The sequence below is a fragment of the Priapulus caudatus genome, unplaced genomic scaffold (genome assembly GCF_000485595.1).
Source record: "Priapulus caudatus unplaced genomic scaffold, Priapulus_caudatus-5.0.1 Scaffold111, whole genome shotgun sequence".
Classification (NCBI taxonomy): Eukaryota; Metazoa; Priapulida; class Priapulimorpha; order Priapulimorphida; family Priapulidae; genus Priapulus; species Priapulus caudatus.
The window spans coordinates 496662-511216 of NW_014577172.1; the positions used below are offsets into that span (position 1 = coordinate 496662).

At 47.0% G+C, this 14555-nt stretch overlaps 1 protein-coding gene across 1 annotated transcript in view; it reads right to left on the bottom strand.

Annotated features, from left to right (window-relative positions):
• LOC106805363 (cAMP-specific 3',5'-cyclic phosphodiesterase 4B-like) overlaps positions 1-702 on the bottom strand; it is a gene marked incomplete at its 3' end in the record, with an annotated part of 42583 nt that extends 41881 nt beyond the window's left edge. The window contains exon 1 of the mRNA XM_014806925.1: positions 270-702. Coding sequence (XP_014662411.1) covers positions 270-430 — 161 coding nt within the window. The remainder of the gene's footprint in view (positions 1-269) is intronic.
• Between the last annotated feature and the right edge of the window lie 13853 nt (positions 703-14555).

Sequence of the window (14555 nt, forward strand, 5' to 3'; positions counted from 1 at the left end):
GTACTACTTCTATATATACTACTTACTATATATAGTACTATACTACGTATACGTACTACACACACACACACACACACACACACACACAACACACACACACACACACACACACACTATATATATATACACACACACACACACACACACACACACACACACACACACACACACACACACACACACACACCGCGCGCGCGCGCGTCTACACTACCGTATCATACACATATATGTATATATACACATATACATACACACGTACGCACACTTACACAGCCTGCTGCAGCTTCTTCCAGAACGTAGACCTGCCGTCCGGGTTGGTTGAGTTACGCATTGCCATCCTCTTCGCTAGACCGTTAAACGTCATCTTCTTCGGACGCAGAGCATCTCCCTCTGCTGGCTGCTTCATTGCATCCTCCTCTTGCTTGGCCATGACGTCAGACGAGCCGGGTATCGGCCGCTCGTCAGCGTCGGCCGCGAGAGTTCGGTCGTCGCCCGTCAGGTCGTCGGCGACGTCCGTCAACTTGCTGTCGTCGTCGCGCGTCGGCGATTCGTCCTTGTCCGACGCCGCGACAAGGTTGTGTTCGATGACGACGTCGGTTCGGTGGATATTGCTGTTGTTCACTCGCAGGCGGTTCGGTGCACAGAGGGCCCCCGTAACGGGAGCGGCGCGTGCCGGACTGCTCTGCTGCTGCTGCTGCTGCTGCTGCTGCTGCTGCTGTGATAGCGAGGAGACAACAGTGGTGATAGCAGCAGCGGCGGGGGTGGTTACCCGCTAGAGAGTGGCAAGGGGTGCGGCGAAGCGACGAGCGCGCCCCTGGTGGTCATCATCATCATGATCGGCGATGCGTAGAGCTGGGTTAGTAGTCCGTCGTCGTCGGCGTCGGCGTGTGTGCGGCGGCGGAAAGAAGGACTGATCAGCGCTGCTCGTCATGCGCTCGGCGCAGCCGCTTGTAGTCTGCAGCGATCGTTCGATTATTCCTGCTAAGGCAAATATTGACGCGCGATGCAGATATATACGGAAGAGACGTTGATGCAGACGCAAGCTTGGCGACGAGCGAGCGAGCGATGACGATTTGAGTGGAGACGCGAGCGCGTCTTTCGCAGAACAAAATTTACAGCGGCACTTGTTCGAATTGCTAACGCGCGCGCGCATTAAGCGGTTGTGAGAGTGCACAGCAGCAGTAACCCCGGCAAAGACGTGCTTCGATCACCGCGCGGTATGTCGCAGAAATAACAACCTTACTGTCGCATCAAATCACCGAGGTTACTCAACGTTAAAGAGAAACTTTTGATATGTACCTAATTTGACAGCAGGCTTTCTACTATCAACAAGCTGCCTGCCTGATTCTTTTCCCCGCGACAGATTAGGAGTTCTCTCGTGTCAGCCGCGTCGTGGCATTGACATATGCGCAAAAATTCAACTGAGCGAATCCCGCACGCGTCATCTAACTTATTCTAATGCTGAATCTAATAATGCTGACCATCTAACGGCAATAACCTGCTGGTATAACTGCTGGTCTGCTGGTAAGGCTATCTTGAACAAGCTGCGCTCTCAAAGTGATGATCAGAGTAGTCAACGCACGGCCTCTGAAACACTCATATATGATTGGAAAGTCGGCAAATAAAGTGCGGCGACACGAAGCGCATTCTTACACGTCAATCACGTACGAAAGTGATCGAGAAGCGTCTCAAAATTATAGCCATAATGTCGCGAGATGACACTGCAATCATAGCGACACAGAGGCGAACGCCGCGCGCGCTCGGTTTCCTCGCAAACACCTGCGAATCGCGCTGACTATACTCGCGAACGTACGCTGCACCGCTTTCACGTCAGTACAGAGCAAGGTATCCCGCGCACGCACGCTGCATCTATCCGTCCTCTTCATATCACCGGCAATGTATCGACGGAATTACATTCCCGGTACACTCACAGTGCACTGATAGTACTGCACGGGATTCGATCACAAGGAGCATTTGTTGACATTGTCACTCATCCGCGGAAAAGGGCAATTTAAATTCGAACGCTCTCTCCACGATTACGATGAGTCATCGCTACGCTATTTAACTAGAAGCATTCGCGGAAGCAAACGCCTCCCCTAACATTACGGAGCTAGTGAGCTCACGCATGCGCGGAAGTATAGCCATCAGGCCCGTAGCCAGCTTTCTATTGGGGGGAGGGGGGTTCGTTTTTCAATGTTGGCAATTTGCTCGGCAGGGGCGTGTACAGGCAATTGCTACCAGGTGGGGTCAACCGTAACCAAAGTGCGAGCGATCCGAAGGAGGGTGTCATTGGGGGCCCTCCCACAGAATATGTTTTTAAAATAGACCTTCTCAGATGCGGTTTCTGCGCCGAGCAAGGCCGCGCCGGTTCCCGACTCCCTGGACCCCAAAACACGCCCCCGTCTTCGGGGCGCGAAGCGACCAGGCCCCGAGGGAGCGTCAAGCGACCGGCGGGAGGGGGAGGGCTGCGTGGGAGGGGATGTTCATTGTGTCACCCCTCCCCGCACGACTGGAGATTGTTTGCCAATTATTTACACTAAAAAATGAAGGCGACCGGCAGAGTCGAAATTCTTTCAGAATTATTATTTTTTTGCTTGGTGGGCCGTGGGGGGGGAGGCGTGCTCGCGGCGGGGGGTTGCGTTCAACCCCGCCGAACCCCCGCTGGCTACGCGTCCTGGTCCATCATGAAATCAGAACGTTTTCCTGACACGCAAGAGCTCTGCTGACCCGACGCATCTGATAGTTTCACGGCAGCCTATATATATATATATATATATAATATATTATAAATTGATTGATTCCGTGGGGGTGTGTGTGTGTGTGTGTGTGTGTGTCGTGTGTTGTGTGTGGTGTGTGTGTGTGTGTGTGTGGGTGTATGTCTGCTATGTGTGTTTGTCTACATGCGCGGTCGTTACGTAAAGCACATTACATTCCCTTTGGCACACCCGACTTCGATGATGCATGTGATGATGTGCGCATGCCGTGCCACATGCCTGATCAACCTTAGGCACGTACGACTGTAAACGAACGGTGTAATTGAATTTTGTCCAGGTCATTATCTCGCCGAATTCACTCGCAGCTGCGTGGGCACGAGAAGCAAAATAAGTTGCTGTGAAGCACGCCAGGCTCAGCAAATTACACCTCGCGAGATCACTAGAGATTAAGGAATCACCGGAGTCCACCGGCCGGTTCGAACACGGCGAGTCTCCAACAGGCAAATAACAAATGCGAGACCAGAAAACAACAGACGATGCGAAGGTGTGGAGAGCAGGAATACACAGCCAAACGCGCAGCAAACACGCTCAGCCAACATCAGTCAACACAGCGCGCCAGCACGTGCAGCAACACGCCAGCAACACCGCAGTCAACGCCGCAGCAGACCACACGCGCAGCAAAGCACCGCAGAACACGCTGCCACCGCGCGAGCAACGCGCACAGCACACACGCGCAATCAACCCGCCGCACGCGCACAACCACCAGCAACAGCGCAGCAACTCGCAGCAACACGCAGCACACGCGAGTCGAGAGTCGCCCAGCAAACCACCAGGCAACACCTACGCGCACAAACTACGCAGCAACACGCAGAATCACGCCAAACAACGCGCGCAACACGTAGCAACACGCAGCAACAACACGCGCAGCAACCCGCATCAACGCGACAGCAACACACGCGCAGCAACACGCAGCAACGCGCGAGCTACACGCAGCAAGCACGCAGCTAACTCGCAGCAACACGGTCAGCAACACACGCGCAGCAACACGCAGCAACCACGCGGCAACACGTAGCAACACGCAAGCAAACAGCGGCATAACAACCAACAACGCGCAAGCAACACGATAGGCACAACACGCACAACTACGCACAACGCCGCCAACACCCGCAGCAACGCGCCAGCAACACGCAGAAACACGGCAGCAACGCGCAGCAACGCGCAGCAACGACCAGACCAGCAACACCGCGTAGCAACACGCAGCAACACCCGCAGCAACACAGCAGCGCACAGCGTACTGAGACACGAGCACCCGCATAGCACAACACGCGAAGACAAACACGCAACAACGCCGCACCAACGCGCAGCAAACGCCAGCAACGCGTTCAGCAACGCGCAGCAACACGCAGGAAACACGTCAGCAACACGCCCAGCACACAGCAGCACACGCGCGACATAATATGCGGCTAAATACGTGCGCGAACCAAGTTAACGAACCACTGCGAAGATCACATCAACGCTTTCTTAACACACGCTCCCTAACAAGAGTTTACCAACCACTTTGAATGCCAAACGAAAACAGCCTTATACAAACGCTTCCAAAAACACTCTATCCAACCAGTCGTAATACAAACGAACACTAGACTATACCAACGCTTCCAAAAACAACTCTATACAAACCACGTGAATACAAACGAAACACTAGACGTATTACCAACGGCTTCAAATAACACCGACGAACAACGACTCGACTGGTATGTGCGGACGACATCTGCCATGACCCCCGTACCACGGGCCGTGAAGCTAACGCCGCCCACATCACACACCCAACTTGCTGCCTGCGTGGAAATCCACCACGGTCGACACTCCGCTATGGGCGCGACGTAGCGACGTATAAAACTCGCATAGCGCACGAAGATTCAGCACAGCCGATCACAGCTGATGGCTGCAGATCCGATGACGGGACTGCGGCGGAACCCGAAACGCAACGCACGCACGGCACGCACGGCACATACATCACCAGAGACACTACACACACGCGTCGGCGCAAGCGCGACCGCACGCCCGCACGCACAACGGCACACACAACCTATATTATATTTATATTTATATCACGAAATTACCAAGCAACCGCGGTAAGGTATATGGGCCTAGCTCAAGCCCATGTTTTGTTTAGCGCTTCATTCAGCCCACGCAGCGTTTATAAATGTAATTTGTGCCTTGGCAAACATTGAGATTGATCAATCATTTCTACAAGACACATATCTCATCTGCGTCCGAAGAACCCTCAATCGTTTCATCTCACTGACACCCGGGCGCTGGTTTGTCGTGCAAGAACACAGCACATATTCCGGACTATATATATATTATATATTATATAGATATATAATAGATATGTGATTGTGTGTGTGTGTATACATCCTTTACTTGCATCTTAACAATTACGCACACACAACTGACCTACTGAACCGGAAGAAACGCAAAAACAACGAGGGGAAGAATGTTATGAAGGTGTCGATGCATGGGGTATGAGGCTGCGTTAGCTGGAACCGCAGCTAGCTCGACTCTGCATCTGGGCCACACTGATCAGCATTCGGTTGCCTCTTGTTCGCTGTCAGATGCGTGCCTGGATGATATGAATGCACCTTCGCTCTATCTGTGTTATATGAGGTTGCAGTGTGTATACCGCGCCGGCCGGCGCTGCGCCGCGCAGCCGGCTAGTGCCCATCGACGAGTCATCGTAATTACCAGACCCGCCGTTGCGTCGCAGCGGGATGCCGACCGGCGAGCATGACAGCGAATCCATCCTGCACTCGCCCCACGGATTTCGCCGCTACGCCTCAGTCCAACGCTGTATCCAGCAAGATCCCGAAACTCCAGCCGCCGTCACGTGGGCCACAGAGAGCCATCAGCAGCGTCCCCAGCCGGTGGGGCGCGGGGGCCGCGTGTGTGTGGCGTGTGTGGAGTGTGTGTGTGTGTGTGTGGCTGTGTTTGTGTGTCCAGTGTGTGTCTGGCGTGTGGCAGTTGGATGGTTGTGTGTGTGTGTGTGTGGTTGTGTGTGTGCCTGTGCCGTGGTGTGTGTGTGGGTGTGGTGTGCCGGCGTTGTCTGTGTGGTTGGTTGATGGCGTGTGGCTGTTGTGCATGTTCGGTGGGGTGAGCGGTTCGTGCGTTGCGGGTGGGGGGCGGTTGGTGTGTGTGTGCGTTGGGGGTGTGTGGTGTGCTGCGATGCGTGTTGTGTGCGTGCGCTGTCGTGTGTGTGTGCCGTGCGGTGGGTGGGTGCTGGGTGTGCCCGGTGTAGTGTGTGTGTGGTGTGCGTGCTCGCAGGGTGTGTGTTGTGTGTTGTTGAGCCTGTGTGCGTGTGTGCGTGTGTGCGTGCGTCCGTGTGTGTTTACAGCTGGTGATGCGTACAGAGGGGACTCAGGTTGGCTTCATGAGTGTGAAAAGCGCCATGCATATCTTCCAACCGCGCCTGACGCAGTTAGAATAATTAGTTAAAATTCGCCCCGGCAATTCTCACAGCTAATTAAAAATTAACGCGGACTCTTTTGAGGTGGAACCGTTCTTTACAGTATTTGTAGTTTTTCAACCTTATGCTAATGCCCAGAGTGAAGAGTGATTGACAGAGATGTAGACGTGAAATTAATTCAGCCGTAAGTGCTGCGCGAGTCTTGCAAATACAAGATAAACGGGTGGTTATGGGTTGCCTTGTCTGTCTGCATGCTTAAGAAGTCAATGCCTAACAGCAAGTACGGTGAATTCCAAAGTTCTCGAAATGGCAATACACGCCCCTGGATATATAATACACGCCCCTGGATATATAATACACGCCCCTGGATATATAATAAATGAAGAGTCGTTCGATATTACTGTGAGGCTATTTCTGTAATTCAACATTTTCAGATACAAATAACGGCGGAGGCGCACACACACACGTGCGCGCGCACGCACGCACGCACGCACGCACGCACGCACACAGACAGACACTGAACTGAACGTGCGCGCACGTGCGCACGCACGCACGCACGCATATTGACACACGCACATACACTCGCACGCACGCACATAAACGCGTGTATCATCAAATCCTTGCATTGTAGCCAATGGACATGATGTGATATAATGTGCGCATTCATACATAGCAGTAGCACTGGCTGGTCACGTCGGAAAACGCAAGCAAGTCCCTGTCACCGAATCTGCCGGTGTAAATTCTTATAAATAAGTATCTCTCTATGGCTTAATTAGTTTCATTACAGGAAAGCAGGGCCATGGCGACAATAGGCGACTATGGCGACAGTAGGTGACAAAAGTGTATTTTGTTTCACGCAATTCCGGCAACCACGTGCACGACACAAAGTGATCACACCTGGATATCCAGCTAATCATCGTAATGGCCCAGGGTACGGTTCTAGCCATTGTCACATCTCGAAATAGATCTTTTTTACCGTGGATTTTTTCACTGAAATTCGCGTGCGAACACATCAAAAATAGCACATCGAAGTCTCGAATGAATAGCGAGTGTATTACGATGAGTGGCTCGTCTGACGCAGGCAGCGGCAGCGTTCAGGCAGTAGAGGGAACGGAGGCACGATTTTACAAAATCCTCTCTCGTTTCTCGGATTTTCTCAGCCGTGACATCAACGGAAATTTGATGTCTCCCGGGGTCCCACGGATAACGGACTGTGCTTCGTTAGTGTAATGGGGCAAAGAGCCTGCAATCACCGCTGCGATCATATATCTAAGAGACTGCGCTTTTCCTTAGCGCCAACGACAGCTTTCCATCATTAACATATAAGAATAGTAAGTGAACTAGAAACCCAGACATGCATGCGCGCGCAGTGGGCAAATCTGAAAGCAAGTCAGCGATCGATTGGTAAGGGACGAGAACGACCAACAGCAGCAGCGGCCCGGTGTAGCGACACGAACTAGAGGAGGCATCCATTTGCAAAGATCAGCCAAGAGTTCTTGAAACTTGTTGATATTTTCGCGGCGTTGTATATAAGCATGCGATCCGTCATTGTCAGGGAAAATAAACTGATATTTACGTGCTTGTCGACAATATGGCTGCTCTACAATTTCATCATTAATCAAGGTTTATATTAGAATATATTCCTTTATAAAAACAGCGACGTCTATTATATTTCTGCCGGTGTCACTTATTTATTCTATAACTAATATACTATAAACTAAAATATAACTAACGGATATGCCTGGATGTCGGATCTCATCCCAAACTGTAAGGTCGATTACAATCATACTTGGTGCGTAGACTGGGCGCCTACCCAGCTCTGCAGGTTTTAGACTAAAGAGGTTTTAATTTACCAGGAAATAATTTCTAAAAACACGGGAAAATGAAATTATGCCAATCGGTTAACAGATTTCCTTTAGCCGCTTTTGCCCCCCCCCTCCACTTGTGATGTATACGAAAGATATTAAGTGCGAGAAAGAGAGAATTAGGGAGAAAGAGAGTGAGTGGATTGAAAGAGACTGGGAATTAAGAGAATTCATGAATTCAGTGACCCAATTTTTTGTTAAAATAGGCTAACCAATTTAAAGTGAAAATTATGTCGATCGAAAATAATTGGTCAACAGTAAAATCCTTGATGCTGCATTAACAACATTTACACACAGCAGGACTCAACACGACACAATAGAACTTCATGAAGTTTACTGAATCCTAATCTGTTAATATTTTCGTACAGGAACTATTTTCTTACACGGAGACGGCAAGGCTTTCAACCACCGTGCTAGGTCCTGTGTGCTGCAGTGGCTAGGTAGAGTGTAGAGTGGTGACCCAAGAAGAAAAAGATGAAAAAGAAGAAGAAGAAGAAGAAGATGAAAAAGAAGAAGAAGAAGAAGAAGAGGAAATAGAAGAAGAAGAAGAAAAAGAAGAAGAAGAAGAGGAGGAGGAGAAGGAAGAAGAAGAGAAGAAGAAGAAGAAGAAGAGGAGGAGGAGAAGGAAGAAGAAGAGAAGAAGAAGAAGAAGAAGAAGAAGAAGAAGAAGAAGAAGAAGAGGAGGAAGAAGAAGAATATTTCCTTGAATTTCTTTGACCGGCGGCAAATATATTGTGACGCTGAAGGTGAAATCTTACAATAACTCGCAACTGTGTGAAAATTAACATAGCAAGCAGAAGACAACGTCATCTTATTGCTGTCGTACATTCGCAGGTGTCTGTTCACAGCTGTTATATTTTCCACCCTTGCAAACGGAATCGAAACCATTACGTTCCAGAATAGTGACCGCACCGTCACGCACACGCACCACGGATAATGTAAACACGCCGGACTCTCCATGCAATCACAGATGAAAGCGTGGATTCAATGCCTGTGAATCAATAGTAGACATTGATACGCTTTCACGAATTGATTATTACATTTTTGTGTGTATTTATTGCAGCAATGTCTTTATTGGCAGACTGAGGTCCAGCTCGTCTAATGCAGCCGGCGCCCCATGCTATAGCATTATCAACAGACGTTAGGCATCTACGTATCATGAACATGCGGCAAATAAGGTTAGTCGGTATTCCTGCGTACGCGTCTCATCCTTCCCGGAGAGCTTTATATCTAGAATTCCCGAATCGGTGAATATCGGACATTCAAATTTACGCGAATCACCAACGGAGCTCGGAAGTTTTGGCACACTCGATATTTCGTATTATTCATAGCAGCGGTGGAATAGAACCACGCTATGTATACTTAGGTCTTTTTTCATTTGTTTGCGGTAATATCCGGCACTAGAGTGCACTAATTTGCAGTATTCACGCAAGGTAGATGCCTAATTGACGTCTAAGTGAGACTGGTTTAGTCGTGTAATTGTGTCAATCCATCAAGTGATGTAGCCATGGTGACCACTACGGCGTTTCGTGTTTGAAACGGGATCCGAGTATTTGCTAAGAAATGTGTATCATTTGGCAGGCACCGGTTTCGAGAGCGGAATCTGGATCATAAATCTGTGGTTATTTAGTATAAGCAAAGTGTATATTGTGTATGCGACGAGACTCTCTTACGAAGTTATTTGTAATCAATTTTTATTCGATGCTTATTCAGGCCTGCTGCCCTTGGACGTCCTCTACTGTTTTACAACACCTCATGCATGGTCGCTTCCATGTTCGGAGATCATGTGATTAGTATGATCATGTGATTAGTGCCGTTCCTCTCCACGGTGGTTAAACTCTTTAAGATCGGTAAGATCGCCATTCATGTTAGGTTTAACGAAAATGTATTCTTAATCGATCCCTCGAACAAAGGAACACGCCCACCACTCATGCGTCATACATAATTATCAACGCATTTCTGGCGTGACGTAAACGTATTAATTAAACGCAAATCACGTAAGATCGAAGTAAAGTGGATAAAACGATTAATTTGCAGAGATATCTTGCAGCAGGCAACCTATCGTGATGATTCACTCGCATTGTATATCCCGTTCAAACTAATCCTCACTGGATCACGTCAGCACTAACTTTTTATATTAAACTAATTAAAGTGTGTGTGTTTGTGTGTGTGTGCGCGCGCGTGCATGTACGTGTGCGTGTGCGTGGGTGTGTGCATGTAAATATATAAGATATGAGTAGAATATACATGTTTGTCATATAACATTACATGATGTTTAGTAAAATTGTACTTTTCATGCTCAAGGCCTACAGCTACTACTATGCTAATTACCTTTATTTATGAACTTCTTGTAACGAAGTATAATTAGTACGCTCATTATATGCACTACTTTGTAAAACTGCTTAGGGCCTATGCCATTTACCTGTTTGTACCATCACTAAACTATGTTACCATCACAGTGTTGTAGATATTTTTTATAACGTATAATATAATGTAATGTACATATGTGTTTCTAGAAATAAAGAACATTATAAAAAAAAAAAACTTATTATATTAATCTAATACAGTATTTAACATATAATATCCCAAACACTGAATCGATATAGATTTATAGCTCCATTCGCTGGCAGTATAACGAAATTAGGAAGAACCAACTCAAACAGGCGCCATCTTGCTAAAAGTCAGAAGCGAGATTGCTTCTGATTAATTAATGATAACTTAACTTAAACAATGATTTCATTTTTCAGTTCTACTATATAAATTCAGCGTCGACAACTGTTAGCCTGTATGTCTTGATCTCTAAAATCCCTAATAAAAGGGTGGAACTCTTGCATCAGTATAAGTCACATTTGCTCTATCATCATAGAGACACGGAGACACAGAGAGCCCTACAGGCACCGCCATGCTGCTATATGCAATACCGAGATAATACAATACAATACTATACGCGAATACAATATATACACTATAGTTACTAATATTATATATTATAATATATAGTATATAGCTATAGGCTGCGTCATGGTGCTGCTAGATGAAATACCACATAAGCGACTCTATAGTAAAGTCTCTCTCGCTCACAGCTTATATGTTGGAAACTTAAAAGCCACGAGCCGTGGTTGTCACGACCGTTGTATCGACGAGCTATCGAAGCGCGTTACCTTAAGAACGATTGTGGCGTTCCGCCGTTAATACCGGTGTGAAATCAAGCATGCGGACGTCTTCCCCTTTCACATTTACGAAAGTTCTGCTGATCGGGGAAACAGTAAAGGCTTAGTTCATGCTCCACTGCTGTTAAGCTTACCTGCATTCTTTCCGAGACGATGGCGAGGTAATGGAGGAAAGGTTTACTATAAAGCCATGAAATCGTGACCGCGTAACATTCAGTGACATTTAGGAATGCTCCGTAACTTTGCGGGCTCTTAGTGAATTATCGTTTGAAGATTAAATTTAATTGAATAAAGAAAGCGAACACTGGTTAAACATTTCCGTCGCGTAAAGTAACGGGCAACAATGTAATGGTTCAGCGAAAATCAGTTTCAGTATACGGAGAAAATCCAGAGGAAACATTTTACTCGATAGGCTTATTTCAAGTCAGGTAGCTTATGGTAAAATAAGTTAGTATATATGATTAGTATATATAGTATATATTGCCGAATCCATAAACAGTAGCCAGTCCTGCTCAGTAGTGAACACACACACACACACACACACACAAGACACACATGCACACACACACACACACACACACATACACACACACACACACACCACACGCGCGCCTGCCGCGCACACACACACACACACACATAACACACGCACACACACACACACACACACACACACACACACACACACACACACACACACCACACGCACAAACACACACGCGCGCACAAACACACGCACACGCACGCACGCACGCACCGCGCACGCACGCACGCACACACACACACACACACACACACACACACACACACACACACACACACGCACACACATTTCCTCTCTCTCTTTATATGATGTGCTGTCCCACTAGCTGTTCCTTTTCGCTCCACTCTCTCGTCCCTGGCATCCTGCCCTGTACCCTGTCTCTCCTTCTAGGCCATATAACAACTCTGGGAAGTTGAAAGATGACAGACCAGCCAACGGCATTTGTTCACCACAGAGAACTGACATTTGCAACGATTCGCTTACAGGTCAGGCGCATTATAGCTGCGATTGCTCTGCCTAGACACATTACTCTCACGATCAATGAGGAGGGGCATCGAATCGGAAAATGTTGCATAAACCATGCCGGGATGCGATGGATTGATCGCATAATGCAAATGCAATCGTTCGTAAAATACGCATTATGTATACATGGTCGAACGAAAACACTCACTTACGCACGCACACGCGCGGTACTACACTCGGTAGGTCTGACGTCATTGTTACTTCGGTCGATCTGACGTCATTGTTACTTCGGTTGATCTGACGTCATTGTTACGTCGGTAGATCTGACGTCATTACTACGTGTGTAGATCTGACATCATTGTTACGTCGGTGGGCGGCGACAGCATCTTACTATAATTTGGCGAATGTTGTATGTATGTATGTTAATGAAAGGCTCCGTCAGTTTTGATCCAAATAGCGCCAAATTCACAGAAGAGATCGATGAGTACACGGGACGGGTTCTAAACTTTACTCGGTTGAAAACGGTAAAAACGGCTTAAAAAACAAACAAACAAAATGGTAAAAATTTGCCTGAAAATAGGGGGCGCTATATCTTTGCCTTGCTAATATTTCGCTGTCTGTGAACGTTGTGCTGTAATATTTCGCCGTCTGTCAACGCTGTGATGCATGCACAGACATTTTTGTAAGCCCAATAACGTAAGTTGAAATAAGCATGTAATAATGAAGTTAAATGTCAATGTCAATGTCAATCTCTTCTCTTATCTCTCTGGGTATTGAACAGTCGGTAGCACATGCATCACAGTCACTAAGCCCGCGCTTACCGCGGGTTCCAGCTAGTAGAGAATAACAACGACAGTCATCGCATCGCGTTAGCTTGACCAACGACGGGGTGTCGTGTGTGATGAGAACAACATACTCACAGAACAGCCAACCGACAAGTTCCACCTTACATGTAAACATCTATGCATGCATAATGAATACGCTAGGGCGATGGCTGCTAAGTGGCGTCGTCATTTCATTAAATAGGAAATATTGAAGTGAAACGCACTAACTACACTGGGAATGAAGTAATACGCAGTTATGCTCAAAATTCCGCAAACCGAAAACCACAAATAGCATGAATTAATTTTAATAAAGTGAAGAGTGAACGATGGTGGTATGCATTCTACTCTATAATTATTCGAGGCTAATAAACTGCAATTTTAGGAAAATCTGTTGGATGACATTAAAGTAGATTATTAGCGGGTAAATTACGCTCGTAAAATTACTCGAATAGTTTACATCCTGTTATAAATTACAGGCTGTCGTTCGAGTAGTTCGCCGAAAATAAACCATGTACTCTCCTGACGCGCATGAACCAGAACCACAATCAATAGTCAACTGGCTATGAAGCTCTCCAAACGCAAAGCTGTGACGCCAGAAAAAGGTTCATTTCTACTAATAATTCTATTACAGCCATTATTGATCTTTGTATTAAATGTCAGTGCTAAATTTAGGTGATCCGTGGAAATGTTACGTAACGGAATGAAACGTCTATAATATACCCAACGAACGTCTTACATGAAAATCGATTACATTTTGCAATGAAAGCTAACTGTTATCTATGACATCACTAGCATGTTAATTTTAGAATACCTATAGAGTTTAGAATCTCTAGATGACGCTATACAGTGTAACGAGTGCCACGTGTAACTATAGCGTAGAGGCATCCATGATTTACGATGCAATAACTCGACGAGATCAACAATTTATAATGCGAAATTGATTATTCTCGAAAAATTATGGGATTTCCTCTGATTTCCTCTGAGTATTATAGTTATAATAACATACTTTAGGTAAGGAAATGAATGGGGTTGGGTGACGTGATAACGTTAAAGCTAAGCTGCCTAAACTCGTCTGCTCCTATCTCTTCTTGTCTTATTTTCTCTAGCATACGGGGTTACTGAATTGGCTCTTTTGGTCTTACAAGAGACAATTCCGTACGCTCCCTAGATCACAAGATTGCTTTGCGCCGGTGCATCCCCTGCGTGTCTGTGTGAATAGCGTAATGTTTGGTTGAAGGTAAGAACGCGTGAACGAGTGTAGCGACGCACTATATATTCCGTGTATACTCCCTGAAGCTTCGCTCAACAGTTAAAACTAATAGACGATAAAATCCTACTTAGAAAACAACGTCATTTACGGATTTCTTAGCGTTCAAGTTTAAACAAACCTTTCACGGCCGGCCTGTTTCATTTTCTTTTATTGTTTTTAAAGATGGATGAGAAGGAGAGAAAGAGAGAATAGAGAGAGAGAGAGAGATAGAGAGAAAGCGAGAGAGAGAGAGAGAGAGAGAGA